Below are 22,731 nucleotides of genomic sequence, written 5' to 3' on the forward strand. Positions count from 1 at the left end.
GGCCGCGGGGCTGTGTCGTTCTAGGCCGTCTGGACATATCCCCGGGCCAGGCCGGGGGTCGCTCAGTCTTACCCTTCTGGAAGAGCAGTGAGGCACTATGGCTCTGCAGGGCGTCAGGGTCGTGGAGCTGGCCGGCCTAGCCCCGGGCCCGTTCTGCGGTATGGTCCTGGCGGACTTCGGAGCGCAGGTGCTGCGCGTGGATCGGGTCGGCTCCCCCGGCGATTTGAGCCGGTTGGCCCGGGGCAAGCGTTCGCTGGCGCTGGACCTGAAGCGGGCGCACGGAGCGGCCGTGCTACGGCGCCTGTGCGCGCGTGCGGACGTGCTACTGGAGCCTTTCCGCCGCGGTGAGCCCCGGCCCATGCGAGCTGTCCGGGAGCGGGCGCGCGAGGTTCCTGCACCCGGAGCCCGTCTGCACTGGGATTGAGGCTGCCCCCGCCGCACCTTTGTCTTTTTGACTCATGAAACCTCGTGCGTCTCAACCTTACTACGACCTTCAGTCGTATTTGGTCTTGTTGATCATTCTCTTGAGATGATCTGCCACAGCTTGGTTTCTGAGATACCGCTAATGCCCCGTTTCTCCTATTGTTTCTGACCTCTTCCTGGTTTCACCACCTACCCTACCCATTGCCCTTTTGTATCTGCCTATCTTAATTATTTGAGGATATTAGATTCTATGAGAATCTAATGAAAGCCATACATTCTGTTCCCAGAAAAGTATTTAGAGGTGCATGGCATTAAGTTGCTGTTTTGGGGGAGGCGTACCCTTCAAAGCCATCCACGAACGAAGGAGACCAAGTTCCAGCTTCTGCTCATTCCTTTACTTTGTGCTCCGCACCCTGGAACTAATACATCCATTCGCATTGCTTTCTCCTTTATAGACAGGTGATGCCCAGATCTGCATCTGTACCCCACTCTTGGAGCTGCAGACAGCTAGCATACCTGGATGTATACCTCTCTCTATGACTGATCCAGTTGCATTGCAACTGGCACAAAACCCAAACCAAGCCTTTCTCCTTTTCTTTCAAAATGTCATCTCCTCCTTATGTATAATTCCTCTGAGTGAATGGAACCAGTATCCACCCAGTTTCCCGAATCAGAAACCCGTATTTCATCCTTGAATCCAGTCTTCCTTTCATCACGACTGCTTTCGCTGATCATTAATTTAGTTATTTTCCCTCCTTACCAGGACCTGGATTCTTACTCTCCATACCTGTTCCAACCTCCTTGGTGTTGGTGTGACAGATTGTCTTTTAAAAACTGAGTTGGTGTGCCAGAGTAACCTTGCCCAAGTGCAAGTCCAAAACATTGCTTGGTAGGAAGTCAGTAAGTGTTTAGCAAATGAATTGAAAGTCTACGGGGCATCAGGCTCATTAGCCCTCACAGCTATATTTGAGGATTTTAACAGCAATGTTTAGAATTAAATCATGATTTAATAATTCCCCATTTGAAGATGAGTGTGAATCAACATGGTTAATTAATTTGTCCCAGGTCTTGAGAAAGTAGAGCTATGGATTCACATGTAGCCTCCAGGTGCGGGGCTGCAGCTAGTGTTTATAAAGGTGGATGACTAGACTTGTTTTTCATCACAGTTTGAGGAAATGAGTCCTAAACAGTAAGTTTATTACACAATCTTGATGATTTAATTCCAGGAGTTTTAAGGTTGTCAGTTTACCTGGGTTTTGTGCAGTAAATATCATACTTGATAGTTTAAGAGCTCTCAGGTGCTATTGTAGCTACTCTTTGCTATTATGGATATTTATGAGCTTTGTGAAGGTGTTGTAGGAGCCTGTGAAAACAGCGTGCTGTGAATCCTGCAGGAGGAGCTCCTGACCTGATAGGGCAGAAGGGTACAAGGACAGCAGAGAGAGAGAGAGAGAGAGAAAGGAATCCTACTTTGGGAATTGAGGAGGCTTGGATATGCCTCCAGTGAAATATGAAAGTGTTGGAAGAAATAACATCCTGGGACAGAATCTACACATTGAGGTCCTTTTCTACTGGAAACTTGCTGTAAGCCGTCAACCTAAATAACAATTGAAGAGATATTCTCCAAATGATGATATTTGGGAATAGCAGATCATTATAATGAGAGTAGATGTGCTGCAGTAAACTCTGAGCATATTCTAAGAGTTTGAGGGAGGAGAAAGTTTTTAAAGGTGAAAGGGGATTACATAAAATACTTTGAAACTAATCCTTGGCTAGCAGGATTAATAGCAGGGTGGTAATAGTCTGAGAGTAAACAGACAGTCGAGCAGATATTCTCATGTAAGTTTTATTTGTGTAATTTTCTGGTGGTCTTTGTGCCAGGTTGTGGTTCTGATAGAATCATCTGTGAATAGTTCTTGTTGTCAGGCACATATGCATGAAATCCCTTCCTTCATAACTTCCAAGCTTTACTTACTTTTGGTTAGGACTGAAAAAAGTGACTCCATTTTGATTCTGACACCTTTCATAAAATCCACAACAAATTTTACTAGTTTGTTTGCAAGAGTGTAGTTTTTTTTTTGCCTCAGGAAAGGAATGATTCCATTCCTTAATTCATGCTCTGTTTAAAAAAATGTTTTTGGTTGTTACTTTTCTCCTAAGGTGTCATGGAGAAACTCCAGCTTGGGCCAGAGATTCTGCTGCAGGAGAATCCAAAGCTCATCTATGCTAGGCTAAGCGGATTTGGCCAGTCAGGACCATTCTCCAGGAGAGCTGGCCATGACATCAACTATTTGGCTTTGTCAGGTATATAAAAAAATAATTTTTGTTTACACGTTAAATTTATTCCCAATCAAGATCTGCAGTTACATAGTTAACAAGAATCTTTAAAAGTGAAGATTTAAATGCTTGTCAGAATCAATAAGGAGAGCACGGTTGTTTAAAGTAGATTAATTTGAATTCTGAGAACAATAATTCTGAAACTCCTCCCCATCTTAACACATTTGAAGAATAACATATTCTCACTAGTAACGTTTATTTACTACATTAGTAAAGTCAGTTCTCAGGCTCCTAGTAGTAAGTAAGAGACCTGGCGTTACTAGTGATGGTCGCCTACATATTGAACACACTGAAATGGTCAGACTCTGATGGTCCTTCATTGGGAATCACCACCTGATTCCTGGTTTCAGACTTTAGTGAACTTTAGGAAAATCCATGGTTTCCAGGTCCTAATGTCACTCTATTTCTAGCCTAATTTTAGATTTCTAAGAACTATGTGTTGTTGACTAAGGGAACTCTCAGATTTTCTGTGAATACATATAAGTCCAGGGAAAATGTATTTATAAAATTGGCCATTCACACCTGTTTAAAATTGAATCCCTTTTCTTTTACACAATTATTTTCTTGCATTTCTTTGTGGTTAGAATGAAAGTGCATTCTATTGCTTTTATTTGACAACATGAATTGATAAAAATCATTGTTTTGTTTTTTTTCCCAAAATCCAGTGAGTAAAAACAAATTTTGAAAATGTCAGTTGGGATAAAGTTTTAGGAAAAAAATCAACAAATAGGCTGTCTTGAGCCAAAACTTGTTTATATGTAGATTGTGTAGGTTGGAAAAGTTTTCACTCAGGTCTAAGAAGTTCATTTTTTAGATTTTAAATGTATTTTAAAATGTATACCATTTTAATGGTATAGGTGTTCTGTCAAAAATTGGCAGAAGTGGTGAGAATCCATATGCTCCACTGAATCTCCTGGCTGATTTTGGTGGTGGTGGCCTCATGTGCACAGTGGGCATTCTGATGGCTCTCTTTGAACGCACACGCTCTGGCAAAGGTCAGGTTATTGATGCAAACATGGTAAGTATTCCCTGGGCCGGGGATGATAGGCCTGCCACTTGCTACTATGTGTTCTGTATGGCCGCCCCAAATCTTTCTCTGAACAAGAGATAAATGAGGCTTAATGTTTGAATCCAGGTCAGCAAGAATATCCTTTTCTTTAAAATAGCCACATAGCCTCCATACATGTCAGAATGTCATAGTTTAATCATCTTTGGAAGTCATTTCTCTAAACTGTTTGTGACTCACCTGAACCTGTGTTGTGTTTCAACAGTTTTCCCAAGTTATTTTTTGTGATTTAAAAAATGTCTTTCAAGCTGGGTACCGTCATGCATGCCTAAAATCCCAGTGACTCAGGAGGCTGAAGCAAGGGGATTATGAGTTCAAAGCAGCAAGGCCCTAAGCAACTCAGGAAGACCCTGTCTCAAAAATACAAAAATAAAAAGGGCTGAGGATATGGCTTAGTGGTTAAGCACCCTTGGATTCAGTCCCTGGTACCAAAAAAAAAAAAAAAAAAATCTTTTAAGCAATCCTCATTCAGAACTGATTTCAGGAAGCCTTCATCGGTAGGGTAGAAAGATACTCATGGATGCCACAGTAAAATGGGCCTTCTTGTCTAGACCTTCCTGTTGCATTTGGCAGGAGAGACTCCAATATCATAATGCTTCTGTTGGTGCATTGTCATACATTCCTGCCTCGTGCTCTGCTGGGCACTTTGTCTGCGTGATTCCTTCTAATTCACAAAACAACAACTTCATTGGGAACCCAGTTGTCCTCCTTTATCTGCAGAGGATATGTCCCAAGACCCCAGTGAGTGTCTGAAACAGCTGATAATATCAAACCTCAATACATACTGTACGTTTTTCCTATAACACATACATACATACATATACTGGTGATAAAGATAATTCATAAATTAGACACAATAGGTGATTAACAACAACAATAATAAATAGAACAATTATAATAATACATACTAATAAAAGTTGTTTAAAACTAATGAATGATTTGTTTCTAGAAATTTCTAGTTAATATTTAAGACTGAACCTGACAGCCAGTAACCGTAATGTTGGGACGTGAAACTATAGAAAGGGGGATGACTGTACATTGTTACGAAGCATAGACATCTTCCCAAGGTCTCAGGGCTCTGTGGCCTTGGGAGGGTTACTTCACCTCTCTGTCCTCAGTTTCCTTTTTTCTATGGAGATGATAATATATCTACTTCGAAGCATTATTAGAGAATTATGTGAATTCATCCATTGTTCAGGTATGAATAGTGCCCAGCACAGAGCAGATACTCTGTTATTGAGACTCTTTCTTTCTAAAAGAAAAGAAGTACAGTTTTGGTCATTTCCTTTATGAAGTACCTCTAATACTTGAATACTAGTTTGAATACTTGAGGTTAGGAATTGGAAACATTTTAGAGTCATTTGGGAATAATCTGGGAGCCAGGTGAGAAAGGTCACCTAGCACATAATGAGTGAGTGGGCAGAATAAGAAAAATAGGGGCTGAAAGGGTGAAGTAGAGACAGAAGGGAGTGTTGCCATGGAAACCAAGACAGGAGAAGCTGCCTAGAGAAGGGTAATGGCCAGAGGGTCGACACCAGTGGACACCTCTAAGTTTCAAAGACTGAGTAGTGTAAGTTAGTTTGGATCACTGGCAACTTTGCAAAGTGCATCCCAGGCTGGAACCTCCTCAGCTCCTCCTCAGAACCACACCCAGCCCTGTCCTGTATTCTTTCTTGCGACTGCCGTGGGGCACAGCTCACAGTGTCCTCTGTGTCCTTCTCTGAAATGTATTTTAGAAGGAGTGGTGTGGGTACAGCTGCAATAACAGCACTTCCACCTCCAGCTGCACTCACCCCGCCAGGGGCAGGCCAGGGCTGACATGGGTCCCCTCCTGAAACTCCTGAGGGGAGTTGGCTCACTCTCATTTAGTGTTGAAAACTTTAAGGCTCCAGAGGTTAAAGCTCCAGCTTTCAATTGCTTCCCTCTGCTGCCCCCTGTGGGCACAGGCCTTGGGTTGCAAAAGGAACCAGTTAGAAATAACCATGGGGCTTCGGGAGTTTTAAGGATAATTTAAGGCTAAATACTTATCTAGTAATAGTTGGCTAATTTACTAAATATATGGTTTGATTAGTTATAGTCAAATAATGTGATTACTGCCTTTATTTAATCAGAATTACTTAATAATTAGAAAGTAGTGGGTTTTAGCATTTTAGAAAGCGTAAGCCCTCAGGGTTCCTGCTCACATTAGGGGATTGTGAGTGTTGGCTAATTACTCAAGGCCAGAAGGGTCAGTCAATCGTTTTCATCACTTCACCGGGCAGCCTTTGGCACAAGTAGTTGTAGAAACTTATTATGGAGAGGCATTGCCTTTTTCTTGTAGGCCAGTGGCTTTCAGTATTTTAGCAGCAGAATCCTTGGCTCATGCTCACCCGGAATGATTTGGGGTCGATCTCATTATAGTTCTGTTGCCTGGGGTCTGTAGAGTTAAAATGACTGGAATGTGGGGTGCTCTTGGCTCTGTTCCCCGACTCTTGGGAACACTCTGACCCCAGCACTGCGAGTTGCATGGACGTTAGCTGACATGGTGAGGATGGTGTAAAGGTTGGTGGGAAGATGAAGCTGCACTTTCCCTGTGTCACGGGACCTCATCTGGGCAGTCTGCGTGGCTGAGGGCGAGGGGCAGGAAAAGCCACGTGCTGGGGTAACCACCAACAGGCCTTGGGATCGGACCAGAGTCAGCTTCCTAACTCTTGTCCTGTGGCTCCTCTGATGCTCAGTACCTTTCGTTTATGATGAAGCAGAGCAGAAACACTTTTTATCAAGGCTGACTCAATACAGAATCTTAAAAGTTTTCACATTTTTTTTAGCCTGAATATTGAAATCAGATAATCAGTATTCAAAACTCAGTCAAAACTATCTATAGTGCTGAGTGACGGCCTGACTTACGTTGAGTTCACTTGTCGCCCCATTGGCTCTGACAGGGGCAAGGCCTCAGCAGAAAGCAGGTACTTATTTATAGCACATTCTAACTTGCTGGGTTTTGTATGAAAAAGCTGGAAGTAAGACTCATGCAGAACAACAGTATTTCAATTGCAAGGTCAAATTTATGCCAAATTGGAGGGAGAAGATTTCTTTGAAGGTTTAGTCATGAATGTGAGTGAATTGAGTCTCTGACATGTCTGAATTTGGTGTAGGACACATCTAAATATGTACTTCACATGAAACATGAACATAAAATATATTTAAAATGGTGCATATATTCGTGTGTGTAAATATGTGATTGCTAAGATTTGTGTAACTCAGTCTCAAAAAGTAAAAGTGCCACCCATATAGGCCACTTATATGAGTGCAACTGAAGTCATACTCTGCATGATGGTGTTTCAGTCACTCATGGACTGCAGGTGTGACAGTGGTGACACAGCCACCTGAGTATGTGTAAGTACACTCCATGACGCTCACACTGTGATGAAACCCCGTAACAATGCATGTCTTAGAATGTGTTTCCTTGCAGTGTTTTCTGGACTGAGTAGCACAGCTGGTTGTCCTTCTACTATACACCCTCTCTAACTCAGGTTTGCAGAAATACCTAAGAAGTTGTATAACTAGGTCTAAGTTTCATATATTCTGAAGATGATCAGAAATATCAGATAAATATGTTACACACATATTTTTGGGACCTGAATTGACATTACTCCTGCTTTTACATGGAATTATGGATTCATATTGTGTTCTACTTCTTCAAAGGTGGAAGGAGCAGCATATCTAAGTTCTTTTCTGTGGAAAACTCAGAAAGTGGGACTGTGGGAACAGCCTCGAGGACAGAACCTGTTAGATGGTGGAGCGCCTTTCTACACAACATATAGGACAGCAGACGGGCAGTTCATGGCTGTGGGAGCCATAGAGCCCCAGTTCTACAAGCTGCTCATCAAAGGTAGGAACTGACCTATCCCACCCACATTCCTTTTGCATGAGTACTCATTATTCTCTATTCTGGGGCCTTTTGACTCTCAGAATGTTTTATTATCTATCCAACTCTTTTTTTTTTTTTTTTTGCGGTGCTGGGGCGAACCCAGGGCCTTGTGCTTGCAAGGCAACACTCTACTGAATGAGCTATCTCCCCAGCCCGATCCAACTTTCTAATTAACTCTAGTCATTAATGGGGAATTTTCTCTATCTTCTAGATTGACAGGTAATTTTATTAGTGTACGCAATAACTCAGGGTCTTAAAATATAACGGTCCTTTTGTGGGATGTCCAGTGCTTTCTTTTGCATCACACCAGTAGTGGTGGATGTTTATCTTGCCTCTGTGTGCCCAGACTCTTTTTATTCTTCCCTGGAAAGGGTCTCCTGGCGCCGTTCAGCTCTTGTTCTTTAATGGACTCCTTTTTTAGTGTCAGGTGTCACCTGAGCACAGAGACTGTGGCTGGTGTTACTGTCACATAATGCCAAAAGTTGGCAAGAAAATCTGGGATCTCTGCTGACCTTTATAGTAATTGGACTGGAGTTATTTTATTCTGGTGAAATGTTTGAATTTAAAATTGACTCTGCAAATAATTTAGTATCTAAGAAGTTTGAGAATATACTCTGAAGTGATGTGAAAAGCTGATTACAGTACATTTATTTTTCTACTTGAAGTTCAAAGTATCATTGTTGATGGCTTTTCAAAGTTATTTGCATATAGCTGTAATGATTATTTTTGTAAACATTGAAAAGCATTTTATGATCAAATGCTATAACTCCACTAACTTAAATATAGTTGGAAAAGCTATAGGAGAAAAAAGTAATTTGCCTAGGTCATATACAGTACCTTTCTGTCCAAGAATTGAAACTAAAATACAGAATTTATTCGAAATCTGAACTGAACAGTGCTATGTGGAGGACCAAGTGGTGCAGTGCAGAACCTGGGAGAGCAGCCAGGATACAGCACAGTAGGTTTGCTGAGTACAACAACCTTGTTTATATATGTATTGTCTATAGAAAATACAAATGTAATCATATAGGTTAAGAAAATTTCCATCAGCTTATCACTATTCACTGGCACTTCTAAGCAACAGTGATAAAATTTATCCCTCTAGGGACTGGGGTTGTGGCTAAAATTTTATATATATATATATATTTTGTGTATATATATATATATATATATATATATTTATTTATTTATTTCCCTCTATCATCATTTTGTGGCCTGAGCTCTAAACTATTTCTATAACTACTTGTGTTCTGATAACATGAATGTGAGCTTTATTAGCACATTTTTATTACTTATCCTTTAGTAAGCATTGCATAGAAGTTAATTCAGAGGACTTGGAGTTATAAGGTGTCATCCAGTAATTTTTTCTGAAAGTTTTCATAGTTTCAGCTCTCACTTTAGACCTTAGATCCATTTTTGAATTAATTTCTGAGGACAGGGCAAATTAAGAGTTCAGCTTCTTTCTTTTGTATAGCTGCTCCCGCTTTCCTAGCGCCACTTATGAACAGATGTTTCTTTCCTCATTGAATGAGCTTGGCATCCTCTTGAACATCAGATGACCGAAAATGAAAGGGTGGCTTTGTCTTTCAGTTCTTTGCCATTGATCTCTGTCTGTCTTTATGCTTATAGTTTACCTTTGTAGGAAGTTTGAAACCGAGCAGTGTAAGCTCCCTAACTTTGTCCTTTTCCAGTGTTGTTTTGGCCTTTTGGATTTCCTTGGACTTCTGTGTGAATTTTAAGAGCAGCTTGTAAATTTCTGCAGGAGTGATACGTGGGATTTTTGCAGGGGTTTTGTTGGTTCCGTGCCTCAAACTAGGGAACATTGCCATCTTGATATTATTAAGCTTTTGACTCTAGGAACACGGGTTGCTTGCTTTCCATTTATTAAAAGCTGCTTTTCTTTCTTTCAGCAATGCTTTGTAGTTTTCATTGTATAAATGTGGCACTTCCTTGGTTAAATTTATTGAAGATTATTCTTTCTGAAATTATTGTTGATAGAAACATTTTCAGACTGCTAGGTCATTGCTAGTATATAGAAATGTAGTTGGTTGTGTATATTGATCTTCTATCCTGCAGCCTTACTGAGTTCCTTAATTGGTTCTAGATGTGGATCTTGAATCTTTTTATCTTTTCTGAATTCCATCTTGGATGAGTAGCTTCTGAAATATGCAGATTTAAGATTTTTCATCAAATTTGGAAATTTTTCCATGTTTCTCCTTGTACTTCCTGTCTTCACCTGTTGAGACTCCCTGATTGGCACAGTCCTTAGTGTCCCACAGGTCTGCCAGGCTCTGCTCCTTTCTGTTTATGCTTGCTTCTTTCTGTTCCTCTGACAAGATACTCTCGATTCTGTTCTCTTGAGGGCTGTTGATTCTCTCTCATAGCTTCATTGCTTCAGCCTTCCACTCTTGACCACCTTCTGGTGGGTTTGCTCCTCCGAGTCTAAACTCTGTAACCTCCCTGATGATTTTAGTCCCCTTTCTTTGCATCCACAACCATTTGTAGTGTCTTTGACTTCTGTTCCTTCCAAGTTCCTGAGGATACTTAGTTGACAGGAGGCTTATGCTTGAAGGCAGGAGGCATGTCACATAGTTGACAGAGTCTATGACAGAATGTCTCAACATCTTCTTTCTTTCAGAGTATTTACTTATAAAATGATCCTTTTTTTAGTCAAATACGAAGAACTTCTCTCTCAGGCTGTACTAGAAAAACCCCAAATCTGTAATGATTTTTTTAAGTAGTGCTAATTACATGTCTCATCTCCCTGTATGTTTGAGATCTTTGGGGTCATACCTTAATTAAGCTTTTCAGTACCTATACATAGTATACAAGTTTTTGTAAACTTCACTGTTCTGTTTCCCTGCTGTTTTCTGGGGCAAAATTAAATAAATAATAAATAAAATTAAGTGATATGCAAACCCCAAGAATTTTGAGACACGTTGGAGATTAAGACTCTTGTAGTAAATCAGATAAGCAATAGAGAATTGTGTAAGGTTTATTAAAATTTTCAAAATATTATTTAAAAACTGCCCAGAAAATAATAAGTGTTGATGGGGACTGAGAAATGCAAACCCTTCTGTATTACTAGTGGGATGTAAGGGCACGCAGCCCCTGTGGAAATGGTGTAACAGTTCTTCAAAGCACTAACCATGGGATTCAGATGATCCAAGGATACACCCTAAAGAATGGAAAGCAGGGACTCTTAACAGGTATTTGTAATCCTGTGTCCACAGCAGCATTTTTAACAATAGCCAAAAGGTAGAAGCAATTCAAGTGTTCATTGATAGGTGAATGGATAAACAAAATGTGGTATATACATAAGGTGGAATATTATGCAACCATCATAAGGAAGGAGATTCTGGCAAATTCTGAAGCATGGATAAATCTTGAAGACATTATCCTAGGTGAAGTAAATCTCTCCCAAAGGAATGTTGCATGATTTCACTTATAAGAGGAATCCAGAATTGTCAAATTCACATGGTTAAAAAAAATGGTGGTAGCCAGGGGCTGGGGAGAGAGAAAAATGAAGAGTTACTATTTAATGGGTACAGAGTTTTCTGAGTGGGAAGATGAAAATCTCTGGAGATGGATGGTCATATATGATACACTCAACCAAATGCTTAAAAGTAACAAAAATAGTAAATTACATGCTATTGTGTATTTTGCCACAATTGAAAAAGATGAATGAAAATTCAAAATAATATGTTCATTTTAAAAATTGGGCTGGGGATATGGCTCAGTTGGTAGAGTGTTTACCTCACAAGCACAGGGCCCTGGATTCAATCTGGGCTCAATCCCCAGCACCAAAAAAAAAACAAAAACAAACTAAAAACAAAAAACAAAACACATACACACGCACACACACACACACAGAAAAACAAAACCAACAACAAAAAAAAATTGTAGGTATGGGCTGAGGTTGTGGCTCAGTGACAGAGTGATCACTTAGCATGCATGAGGCCCTGGGCTTGATCCTCAGCACCATATAAAATTAAACAAATAAAATAAAGGTATTGTGTCTGTCTCCAACTAAAATTTTTTTTTTTTAAATGTAGGTAATACAGAATTTTAAAATAAGAAGTGAAATGTCTCCCTTGTTCTGACACTTTGGGAAAATTTGCAGTGTGGCCTTTCAGGGGTTTTCCTGGATGAATATTAATACACAATTGTGTTTTCCTTATGTGATTACACATTAATTTATAATATGTTAATTAATTCATGTAATATGAATTATAGTGCTATGTACAACTTATATCATTGTTATATATCATTGTATCTAAATTTATAACTTATAACTGTCTCCTTTTATTCAATAGTATAGCAGAGATGTTCTTTCCTGTCAATATAAAAGATTACACACACACACACACACACACACACACACACACACACACACACATCCTACATATACGTGCAGACCATGCTATATAAAAAGCAGTCATTTCATTCTCTGTGGTCTGCCTATATTAAAATTATCTATTTATGTTCATTTACATTTTCCAGGTTTCTCATTATGACATAATGTTTACAGTGGCCATCTTTATCCATATATTGCTCCATACTTAAAATATGGATTTTTGACTGCTTAAATAGTGTTATATAGTAGTAAAGTTTATGCGATGTGCTTGAGATAGTAAGTATTATGTGATTCTGTGTCTGTGTAAGGTAGTTTTTTGGAAATTAGAGCATTCCCAGGTTTTAATTGGTGATTAAGTAGCTAGACCAACCCCTGAAAGTTTGTTTGACTTAAAATGCCAGAAACATAATACTGACTATACTACAAAAACTAGTGGGGGATGGGAATGAGGCTCAGTGGTAGAGTGCTTACCTAGCATGTGGGATGCCCCTGATTCAGTCCCCAGCAATGCAAACAAAATAGAACAAACTAATTCTTTTTTTTTTTGGGGGGGGGAGTTTAATATATTTATTTATTTATTTATTTATTTTTTATTGTAAACAAATGGGATACATGTTGCTTCTCTGTTTGTACATGGCGTAAAGGCATACCATTTGTGTAATCATAAATTTACATAGAGTAATGTTGTTTGATTCATTCTGTTATTTTTTCCCTTCCCCCCACCCCTCCCACCCCTCTTTTCCCTATATACAGTGCTTCCTTCCTCCATACTTGCCCCCCTCCCTAACCCTAACTCTAACCCTAACACTAAACCTTCCCTCCCCCCATTATGTGTCATCATCCACTTATTAGTGATATCATTCATCCTTTGGCTCTTTGAAATTGGCTTCTCTCACTTAGCATAATATTCTCCAATTTCATCCATTTGCCTGCAAATGCCATAATTTTATCATTCTTTATGGCTGAATAATATTCCATTGTGTATATATATACCACAGTTTCTTTATCCACTCATCAATTGAAGGGCATCTAGGTTGGTTCCACAGTCTGGCTATTGTGAATTGAGCAGCTATGAACATTGATGTGGCTGTATCTCTGTAGTATGATTTTAAGTCCTTTGGGTATAGGCCAAGGAGTGGGATAGCTGGGTCAAATGGAGGGTCCATTCCAAGTTTTCTAAGGAATCTCCACACTGCTTTCCATAGTGGCTGCACTAATTTGCAGCCCCACCAGCAATGTATGAGTGTACCTTTCTCCCCACATCCTCGCCAACACCTGTTGTTGCTCGTATTCTTGATAATCGCCATTCTAATTGGGGTGAGATGGAATCTTAGGGTGGTTTTGATTTGCATTTCTCTTATTACTAGAGATGTTGAACATTTTTCCATGTTTGTTGATTGCTTGTACATCTTCTTCTGTGAAGTGTTTATTCATTTCCTTGGCCCATTTGTCAACTGGATTATTCGAATTCTTGGAGTAGAGTTTTTTGAGTTCTTTATAGATTCTGGAGATTAGTGCTCTATTTGAAGTATGATTGGCAAAGATATTCTCCCACTCTGTAGGCTCTTTCTTCGCATTGCTGATAGTTTCCTTTGCTGAGAGAAAGCTTTTTAGTTTGAATCTATCCCAGTGGTTGATTCTAGCTTTTATTTCTTGTGCTATGGGAGTCCTGTTAAGGAAGTCTGATCCTAGACCAACAAGGTGAAGATTTGGACCTACTTTTTCTTCTATAATCTGCAGAGTCTCTGGTCTGATTCCAAGGTCCTTAATCCATTTTGAGTTTAGTTTCGTGCATGGTGAGAGATATGGGTTTAGTTTCATTCTGTTGCATATGGATTTCCAATTCTCCCAGCACCATTTGTTGAAGAGGCTATCTTTTCTCCATTGCATATTTTTGGCCCCTTTGTCTAGTATGAGAAAATTGTATTTATTTGGGTTTGTGTCCGTGTCCTCTATTCTGTACCATTGATCTACCTTTCTATTTTGGTACCAATACCATGCCGTTTTTGTTACTATTGCTTTGTAGTAGAGTTGAAGATCTGGTATTGCAATACCCCCTGATTCACTCTTCCTGCTAAGGATTGCTTTAGCTATTCTGGGTTTCTTATTCAACCAGATGAATTTCATATTGCTTGCTCTATTTCTGTAAGGTACGTCATTGGGATTTTAATTGGAATTGCATTGAATTTGTATAGCACTTTAGGTAGTATGGCCATTTTGACAATATTAATTCTTCCTATCCAAGAACATGGGAGATCTTTCCATCTTCTAAGGTGTTCTTTAATTTCTTTCTTTAGTGTTCTGTAGTTCTCATTGTAGAGGTCTTTCACCTCTTTTGTGAGATTGATTCCCAAGTATTTTATTTTTTTCGATGCTATTGTGAATGGGGTAGTTTTCCTAATTTCTCTTTCTGAAGATTCATCACTTATGTATAAAAATGCATTGGATTTATGAGCATTGATCTTGTAACCTGCTACTTTACTAAATTCACTTATGAGTTCTAAGAGTTTTCTGGTGGAATTTCCAGGTTCCTCTAAATATATAATCATGTCATCAGCGAACAGGGATAGTTTGAGTTCTTCTTTTCCAATTTGTATCCCTTTAATTTCTTTGGTTTGTCTAATTGCTCTGGCTAGAGTCTGAAGAACGATGTTGAATAGAAGTGGTGAAAGAGGGCATCCCTGCCTTGTTCTAGTTTTTAGGGGGAATGCTTACAGTTTTTCACCATTTAGAATGATATTAGCCATGGGCTTAGCATAAATGGCCTTTACAATGTTAAGGAATGATCCCACTATCCCTATTTTTTCTAGTGTTTTGAGCATGAAGGGGTGCTGTATTTTATCAAATGCTTTTTCTGCATCTATTGAAATAATCATGTGATTCTTGACTTTAAGTCTATTGATATGGTGAATGACATTTATTGATTTCCTGATGTTGAACCAACCTTGCATGCCTGGGATGAAACCCACTTGATCATGGTGCACTATCTTTTTAATATATTTTTGTATGCGATTTGCTAAAATTTTGTTGAGAATTTTTGTGTCGATGTTCATTAAGGATATTGATCTGAAATTTTCTTTCCTTGATGAGTCTCTGTCTGGTAGGTATCAGTGTGATATTGGCTTCATAGAATGAGTTTGGGAGGGTTCCCTCCTCTTCTATTTTATGGAATACTTTGAGAAGTATTGGAATGAGCTCTTCTTTAAAGGTTTTGTAGAACTCGGCTGAGAACCCATCTGGTCCCGGACTTTTCTTTGTTGGTAGGCTTTTGATGACTTCTTCAATTTCAGTACTTGAAATTGGTCTATTTAAATTGTGTATGTCCTCCTCGTTCAGTTTAGGCAATTCATATGTCTCTAGAAACCTGTTGATGTCTTCGAAATTTTCTATTTTGTTGGAGTATAGATTTTCAAAATAGCTTCTAATTATGTTTTGTATTTCACTCGTGTCTGTTGTGATATTTCCTTGTTCATTCTGAATTTTAGTGATTTGGGTTTTCTCTTGTCTTCTGTTTGTTAGTGTGTCTAAAGGTTTATCAATTTCGTTTCTTTTTTCGAAGAACCAACTGTTTATTTTGTCAATTTTTTGTATTGTTTCTTTTGTTTCAATTTCATTGATTTCAGCTATGAGTTTAACTGTTTCCTGTCTTCTACTACTTTTGGTGCTGGTCTGTTCTTTTTCTAGGGCTTTGAGCTGTAGTGTTAGGTCGTTTATTTGTTGAGTTTTACTTCTTTGATTAAATGCGCTCCATGAAATAAATTTCCCTCTAAGTACTGCTTTCATAGTGTCCCAGAGATTTTGATATGATGTTTCTTTGTTCTCATTTACCTCTAAGAATTTTTTAATTTCCTTCCTAATATCTTCTGTTATCCATTCATCATATAATAGCATATTGTTTAATCTCCAGATGTTGGAATAGTTTCTGTGTTTTACTCTTTCATTTATTTCTAACTTCAATCCATTATGATCTGATAGAATACAAGGTAGGGTCTCTATCTTCTTGTATTTGCTAACATGAGCTTTGTGGCATAATATATGGTCTATTTTAGAGAAGGATCCATGTGCTGCTGAGAAGAAAGTGTATTTGCTCTTGGTTGGATGGTATATTCTATACATGTTCGTTAAGTCTAAATTATTGATTGTGTTATTGAGATCTGTGGTTTCTTTATTCAATTTGTGTTTGAGAGATCTGTCCAGTGGTGAAAGAGGTGTGTTACAATCACCTAGTATTATTGTGTTATGGTCTATTTGGTTTCTGAAATTGAGAAGGATTTGTTTGACATACATGGATGAGCCACTGTTTGGGGCATAGATGTTTATGATTGTTATGTCTTGCTGATTTATGCTTCCCTTTAGCAGTATGAAATGACCTTCTTTATCCCTTCTGACTAACTTTGGCTTGAAGTCCACATTGTCTGAAATGAGGATGGATACTCCAGCTTTTTTGCTGAGTCCATGTGCATGGTATGTTTTTCCCCATCCTTTCACCTTTAGTCTATGGGTATCTTTTTCTATGAGGTGAGTCTCTTGTAGGCAACATATTGTTGGATCTTTCTTTTTAATCCAGTCTTCCAGTCTATGTCTTTTGATTGATGAATTCAGGCCATTAACGTTCAGGGTTATTATTGAGATATGATTTGGTTTCCCGGTCATTTGGTTCATTTTTTAAATTTTATTTATTTATTTGTTTGACACAACTTGGTTCCTCCTTTATTTGACAATTCCTTTACGATAATTCCTCCCTTTGCTGATTTGCTTCCTTGTTTTTCATCTCTTCCTCATGGAATATTTTGCTGAGAATGTTCTGTAATGCTGGCTTTCTTTTTGTAAATTATTTTAGCTTTTGTTTATCATGGAAGGATTTTATTTCATCGTCAAATTTGAAGGTAAGTTTTGGTGGGTATAAGATTCTTGGTTGGCCTCCATTTTCTTTCAGGGTTTGAAAAATGTTGTTCCAGGCCCTTCTAGCTTTTAGGGTCTGGATTGAAAAATCTTCTGATATCCGTATTGGTTTCCCCTTGAATGTAATTTGGTTCTTTTCTCTCACAGCCTTTAAAATTCTGTCTTTATTTTGTATGTTAGGTATTTTCATTATAATGTGCCTTAGTGTGGGTCTGTTGTAATTTTGTGTATTTGGAGTCCTATAAGCCTCTTGAACTTGATTTTCCATTTCATTCTTCAGATTTGGGAAATTTTCTGATAGTATATCATTGAATAGATTGTTCATTCCTTTGGTTTGTTTCTCTAAGCCTTCCTCAATCCCAATAATTCTTAAATTTGGCCTTTTCATGATATCCCATAGTTCTTGTAGATTCTGTTCATGATTTCTTACCATCTTCTCTGTTTGTTCAACTTTGTTTTCAAGGTTAAATATTTTGTCTTCAATGTCTGAGGTTCTGTCTTCCAGGTGTTCTATCCTACTGGATATGCTTTCTATGGAGTTCTTAATTTGGTTTATTGTTTCCTTCATGTCAAGGATTTCTGTTTGGTTTTTTTTCAATATCTCTAATTCTTTATTGAAATGATCTTTTGCTTCCTGTATTTGCTCTTTTAACTGTCGATTGGTGCGATCATTCAATGCCTGCATTTGCTCTTTCATCTCATCATTCAGCGCGTGCATTTGCTCTTTCATCTCATCGTTTGCTTCCCTGTTCGTTTTAATTATGTACATTCTGAACTCCTTTTCTGTCATTTCTTCTGCCATGCTGTCATTGGGTTTTATTGATGTAACATCTAGATTTGTTCGCAGCATTTTCTTTCCTTGTTTTCTCATATTGTTCAGGTATCAGTGGACCGCTGAGATATTGTAGGTTTTCTCTATTGACTTACAATGTCCCTGAAGATTTCTATATATATCCCCTCTTATCCTTCAGTAGGCTGAAGTCTTGGAGGAAGTTGATAATGCGGTGCTCCACAAGGAAGCTGCCTCTCTAGGAGTGGTGGCCTTCAGGTGGGTTATATTCCCTGGTAGTAGGCAGAGGTGCCTCCACTTGTTGACCAATGGTCATCCAAAGGGGAACTAGACTCGGGGCTGAGGCAAGGCCTGTTTGGGCCTGTGTCTCTGGTTTTACTGTCCTTGTGGGGAAACCTCACCCGGCAGGGAAGACTCACCCGGTGGGGAGGTCTCGTTGGTCAGTTCCCTCCTAGAGGTTCCCCTCAGTTTACAGCTACTGCCTGTGCTGGGCTGCCTTCCTCTGCAAAGTTCCCAGGGGCCCGGCCCTACCTCCTGGGCCTGGGAGCCTCACCCTTCGCAGATGAATCTCCTCAGGCTGCCCCTCCTCAGATAATCTGCCCGCAGTCCTGGAATCTTTGCTGCGCCCTAAGCGTGTCTCTGTGCGGTCCTTCCACCAAGAAGCCTCCTAGATCCTGGGACTCTGCTTTGCACCTAATCGCCTGGCTATGCGGCCCTTCCTCTGAGCAGCCACCTGGGGCCCCGTACAATCGCTCTGAGTCCCAGAGACCCGCCACACACTTCTTCCTCCAGACAGCCGCCCAGTATTCCGGTGCGGTCACTAGGAGTCCAAGGAACTCACTGCATGCCTCCTCCTCCCACCAACCACCCGTAGCCCTAGGCAATCAATCACTCCGAGTCGAAATGACCCTCCCCGTTCCTCCTCCTCCTCCTGGTAACCCCCCGGGTGTTCAGGAGCGGTCGCTCTGAGTGGCTCTGAATCCACGTGACCCGCTGCACGCGTCCTCTGGGCAACTGCCCGGAGCTCTGGTGCTGCCACTCGAGACCAAGGGACCCACCATGCTTCTCCTCCAGGCAGCCCCCCTGTGTTCAGGAGCGGTCGCTTTAAGTCCAAACAACTTACCACTCGCCTTCTCCTTTGAGCAGCCGCCTGGAGCTCTAATGCAGTCACTGCGAGTCCAAAGACCCGCCGCGCTCCTCCTCCTCCTCCTCCTACCGCCTGTAGCTCTGGTATAGCCACTCCGAATCCAAGCGGCCGTGCTCCTCCTCCTCTTCGTCCTCAGGGCAGGCCCTGGGATTCAGAAGCAGTCGCTCTAAGTCCAAACAGCTCGCCGCGTGGCTCCCCCTCCGGCAACCGCCTGTAGGTCTGGTATAGCCACTCCGAATCCAAGCGGCCGTGCTCCTCCTCCTCCTCCTCCTCAGGGCAGGCCCCGGTGTTCTGAGTCCACACAGCTCTCCTCGCCGTTCCTCCCCTGGGCAGCCACCGGAGCCCCAGTGGTTGCTCCGAGTCCCAGCACTGTGCTGAGCGGCGTCCTCTAGGACGCTCCCAGTTGTCCGAGTTCACTGCTCCAGCGGGGGGGAGGGGCGTCTCACCGGCAGCTCTACTTCACAAAGTTCCCTGCGTTCTGGGACTACCGCCCCATCCGGGACGCCTCCCCAACGGGGGAGACTCACCCGGCTGCTTTGAGTTGGTCCCAAGTCTCTCAATATCTCCTCTTTTGAATCCTGAGTCCTGGAGCAACATGAAATGAAGCCACCCTCTAGGCCACCATCTTGAAACCTCCCCAGAACAAACTAATTCTATTTCTTTGGGGACTAGATCCCTAGCTCCATTTTGGAATGTCAAGAGCACAGCATTCAACCCACCCTGGCCAGTGGTGGTTAATTCTGGAGCCTTGATCAGAGTCATGGGCACGGTGGGAAATTATTGCTCAGAAAGTATGAAAATGGAAGAGCTGGGCTTTCGCAGTTAAGAGTAGAATCTGGCATCTTTTAGCTTTTCGTGTTTTCCAGTGTGTAAATTAGGACCCATGTATCTCGAGTATAGCGTGAGTTAGAGAATATACTGGTCCCAGTTTTATTTAGTGTTATGATTCTGATCACATTCTGATGAAAAACAAAGAATTTCCATTAGTAGCAGTGATGTGCTACTTTTGACTAACTACTCATTATCTATGCTTTTTAATCAGAGTTTAGGGGTGATCATGAAATGAAGCAAATCTTCCAAGGCATTTCCTCATAGATTATAGTGATAGCCTGAAACTATGGCTCCATGTCTGCCTGCTATTTGAATAGGACACATGGCTACAGGAAAAATTTTACTTATATACCCAAAGGTAGCTATTCATAAAAGTTGAGAACTATGCGACTTCTCCATATGTCCTAGTACCCTTTAAGACCCTGGAAGGGGCTGCAGATTTTATGTCTTCTTTTTTATTTTATTTTATTTTTTCTTACTGCTATAGGCACATTTACATCTTCGCAGCAGCTTTTAGTTAGCCATCCATCTTCAACGTGGGAGGGAAGGGAAGACTGGTAAAGTGAGATTAACTTGTTGATTAACTTGACTCAACTTACACAAAATACAATGTATAAGCAAAAGTACCCTTCATTATCATTTTACTCCTAACCTCGGACATTATAAAACTCTCTTATGTGAGAGGAAAAAAGTGAAATTTACTCCAAACCCCAATAGGGTGACCCTTAGATTATACAGATGTCCCTCAAACTTGTGATGGAGTTACATCTGGATAAACCCATTGTTAAAGTTGAAAATATCGTAAGTTGAAAATGCATTTTATACACCTAATCTACTTAACAACTTATATTAGCCTCGCCTAATTTAAATTATATTTGCTTATAGTTGCACAAAGTCATCTAATTCAAAGCCAGTTTTATAATAGAGTGTTGACTATTTCCTGTGATTCATTGAATACTTAACTAACAACAGAGTCGTTGTCTGGTTATGTTTCATACCATTGTGAAATCTGAAGACCTGGGTCTACAAAGCCCTTTCAGATTCTTATTTTACCAATATAAAGATAAAATAATTATTACTCAAAAATTGCAATCCTGAATTTAATCATTTATCTTTAGGATTCTTTCTTGAAAACTATGATTATCATGTGTAAAATTGCCCCAATTTTATTTTTTATAGGGCTCAGGTGCATTATATAAAACATGGAATTATTTTTAGTTCAGATAATACCATCCTGAGGAAATTTCCTTTTGAAAACCTACTTGGAGAGAAGAAATCAATTTCTGAAAGCTAGATCATTAAAGACAGACTACTTTTGATGAAATGTCAGTGGGTCAACCCTTGGCAGTGACAAGCCTGTTTGAGTCCTCCCTGCCCTCATTACCACACCCTCTCCAGCTGTTGGCTCCAAGTTTACACTGACTTTGCATTTCTGCTCTTGATTCATTTGATAAACTCTGTAGAACATTGTATTTGGGATAGTATGGTGAGCTCAAAATTCATTTTCATTGATTATAATCTCTCTACCCAAAGCATAATAATTTAAGAAAAAAATCTTATTTTTCCCTCAGGACTTGAACTAAAGTCGGAAGAACTTCCCGACCAGATGAGCGTGACTGATTGGCCGGAAATGAAGAAGAGATTTGCAGATGTGTTTGCACAGAAGACCAAGGCGGAGTGGTGCCAGGTCTTTGATGGAACCGACGCATGTGTGACCCCGGTGCTGACCTTTGAGGAGGTTGCCCACCATGAGCATAACAGAGAACGGGGCTCCTTCATCACTGACGAGGAACAGCACGTGAGTCCCCGACCTGCACCTCTGCTGTCTATCACCCCAGCCACCCCTTCTGCCAAAAGAGATCCTTTCATAGGAGAACACACTGAGGATATACTTAAAGAATTTGGGTTTAACCAGGAAGAGATTGACCAGCTGCGTTCGGATAGAATCATTGAGAGTAATAAACCAAAACCAAAAGCTAATCTCTAACTTCTAGATTCACAATTTCAAATGAATTTGAGTGTTGCATTTACAATGGAGACTAATACATAGAATTGCATACATGGGAATGTGGAATAGTAGTAATGCAGGGATCCGACTATTCTAATCAACAAATATAGAGGATTGATTACACAATGGATGCGGTCTGAAAATTATAATCGCAGTATTCGATTTAGGAATTTTGGGGGGTATTTATATTAACTTGTGACTATTTTTCTGCCTTTCAATTTGCTTAACTAAATGTGTTTGTTGATATTAAAGTGCTTACATATCTGTATTTAAATTAATTAATATAATAAATTTTTATTAAATAAAGCTTTTTTCTGTAAAGTAGGTTGTGCTTTCTAGTTTGCAAAAGCTTTAACAAAAGCCCTTTCAATACCATTGAAATAACATTCTGACACATCGAATACTTTTGACTCTACTGTTGTGCTGGCCAGCTTTGCATTGCTGTGACCAAAGTAGGTGACAGGAACACCTTAGAGGAGGAAAAGCTGATTTTGGCTCACAGTTTCGGTCCACACGCGCCAACTCCGCGGCTCTGGGCAGCACGTCCCAGCGGAAGAGCCTGATGGAGGCGCACTGCTCTGTTCATGCAGCCAGGAAGCAGAGAGGAGGAAGGGAGTGGGGATCCCAGGGAAGATGAGCCCTTCCAGGCCTCCCCAGGGGCCTCCCTCCTTCAGCCATGCCCCCAGCAGTTACTACCCAGCCAGTCCTTGCAAATGTGAGTGGACCGCTTACGTCACAGCTCTCATAACCTAACGACTTCGCCTCTGAACATTCTGCATTAGCACGGGAGCTCCGGGGGACCCCTCATATCCACACTGTAACAAATCTTTACCAAAATGACTGTCCGTAGGAAACTCTGACCCTTTTCATCTGACAATCTGCAGTCAGATTCTGTAAATTGGGATGTTAGCGAATGTTCTTGGAGTTTCCTTCAGATAACTCCCGCCTCCAGACTGCTGG

The 22,731-nt window shown here is 40.4% G+C and overlaps 1 protein-coding gene across 2 annotated transcripts; it reads left to right on the forward strand.

Moving 5' to 3' along the window:
- Positions 1–22,731, forward strand: AMACR (alpha-methylacyl-CoA racemase). 2 transcript variants are annotated; one of them, XM_079146115.1, is made up of 5 exons: positions 1–344; positions 2,584–2,727; positions 3,618–3,778; positions 7,511–7,697; positions 21,335–22,731. In XM_079146115.1, exons 1-5 carry the CDS (start codon positions 98–100, stop codon positions 21,748–21,750), a joined length of 1,155 nt encoding a protein of 384 aa, XP_079002241.1. In that variant the 5' UTR covers positions 1–97; the 3' UTR covers positions 21,751–22,731. The 2 variants fall into 2 exon arrangements, 1 of the variants encoding a protein (XP_079002241.1); XR_013764879.1 differs by lacking the exon at positions 3,618–3,778 and having other exon boundaries at positions 21,335–21,473.

The sequence above is a fragment of the Sciurus vulgaris genome (genome assembly GCF_902686455.1).
Source record: "Sciurus vulgaris genome assembly, chromosome: 6".
In the NCBI taxonomy this organism is placed as follows: Eukaryota; Metazoa; Chordata; class Mammalia; order Rodentia; family Sciuridae; genus Sciurus; species Sciurus vulgaris.

What these genes read in the sequence shown, in the direction of transcription:
- AMACR (XM_079146115.1), top strand. Translation starts at nt 98, where the DNA reads ATGGCTCTGCAGGGCGTCAGGGTCGTGGAGCTGGCCGGCCTAGCCCCG. An exon ending in ACTGGAGCCTTTCCGCCGCG is followed by an intron (nt 345 to 2,583) that starts GTGAGCCCCGGC and finishes TTTTCTCCTAAG; the next exon opens with GTGTCATGGAGAAACTCCAG. An exon ending in AGGTTATTGATGCAAACATG is followed by an intron (nt 3,779 to 7,510) that starts GTAAGTATTCCC and finishes ACTTCTTCAAAG; the next exon opens with GTGGAAGGAGCAGCATATCT.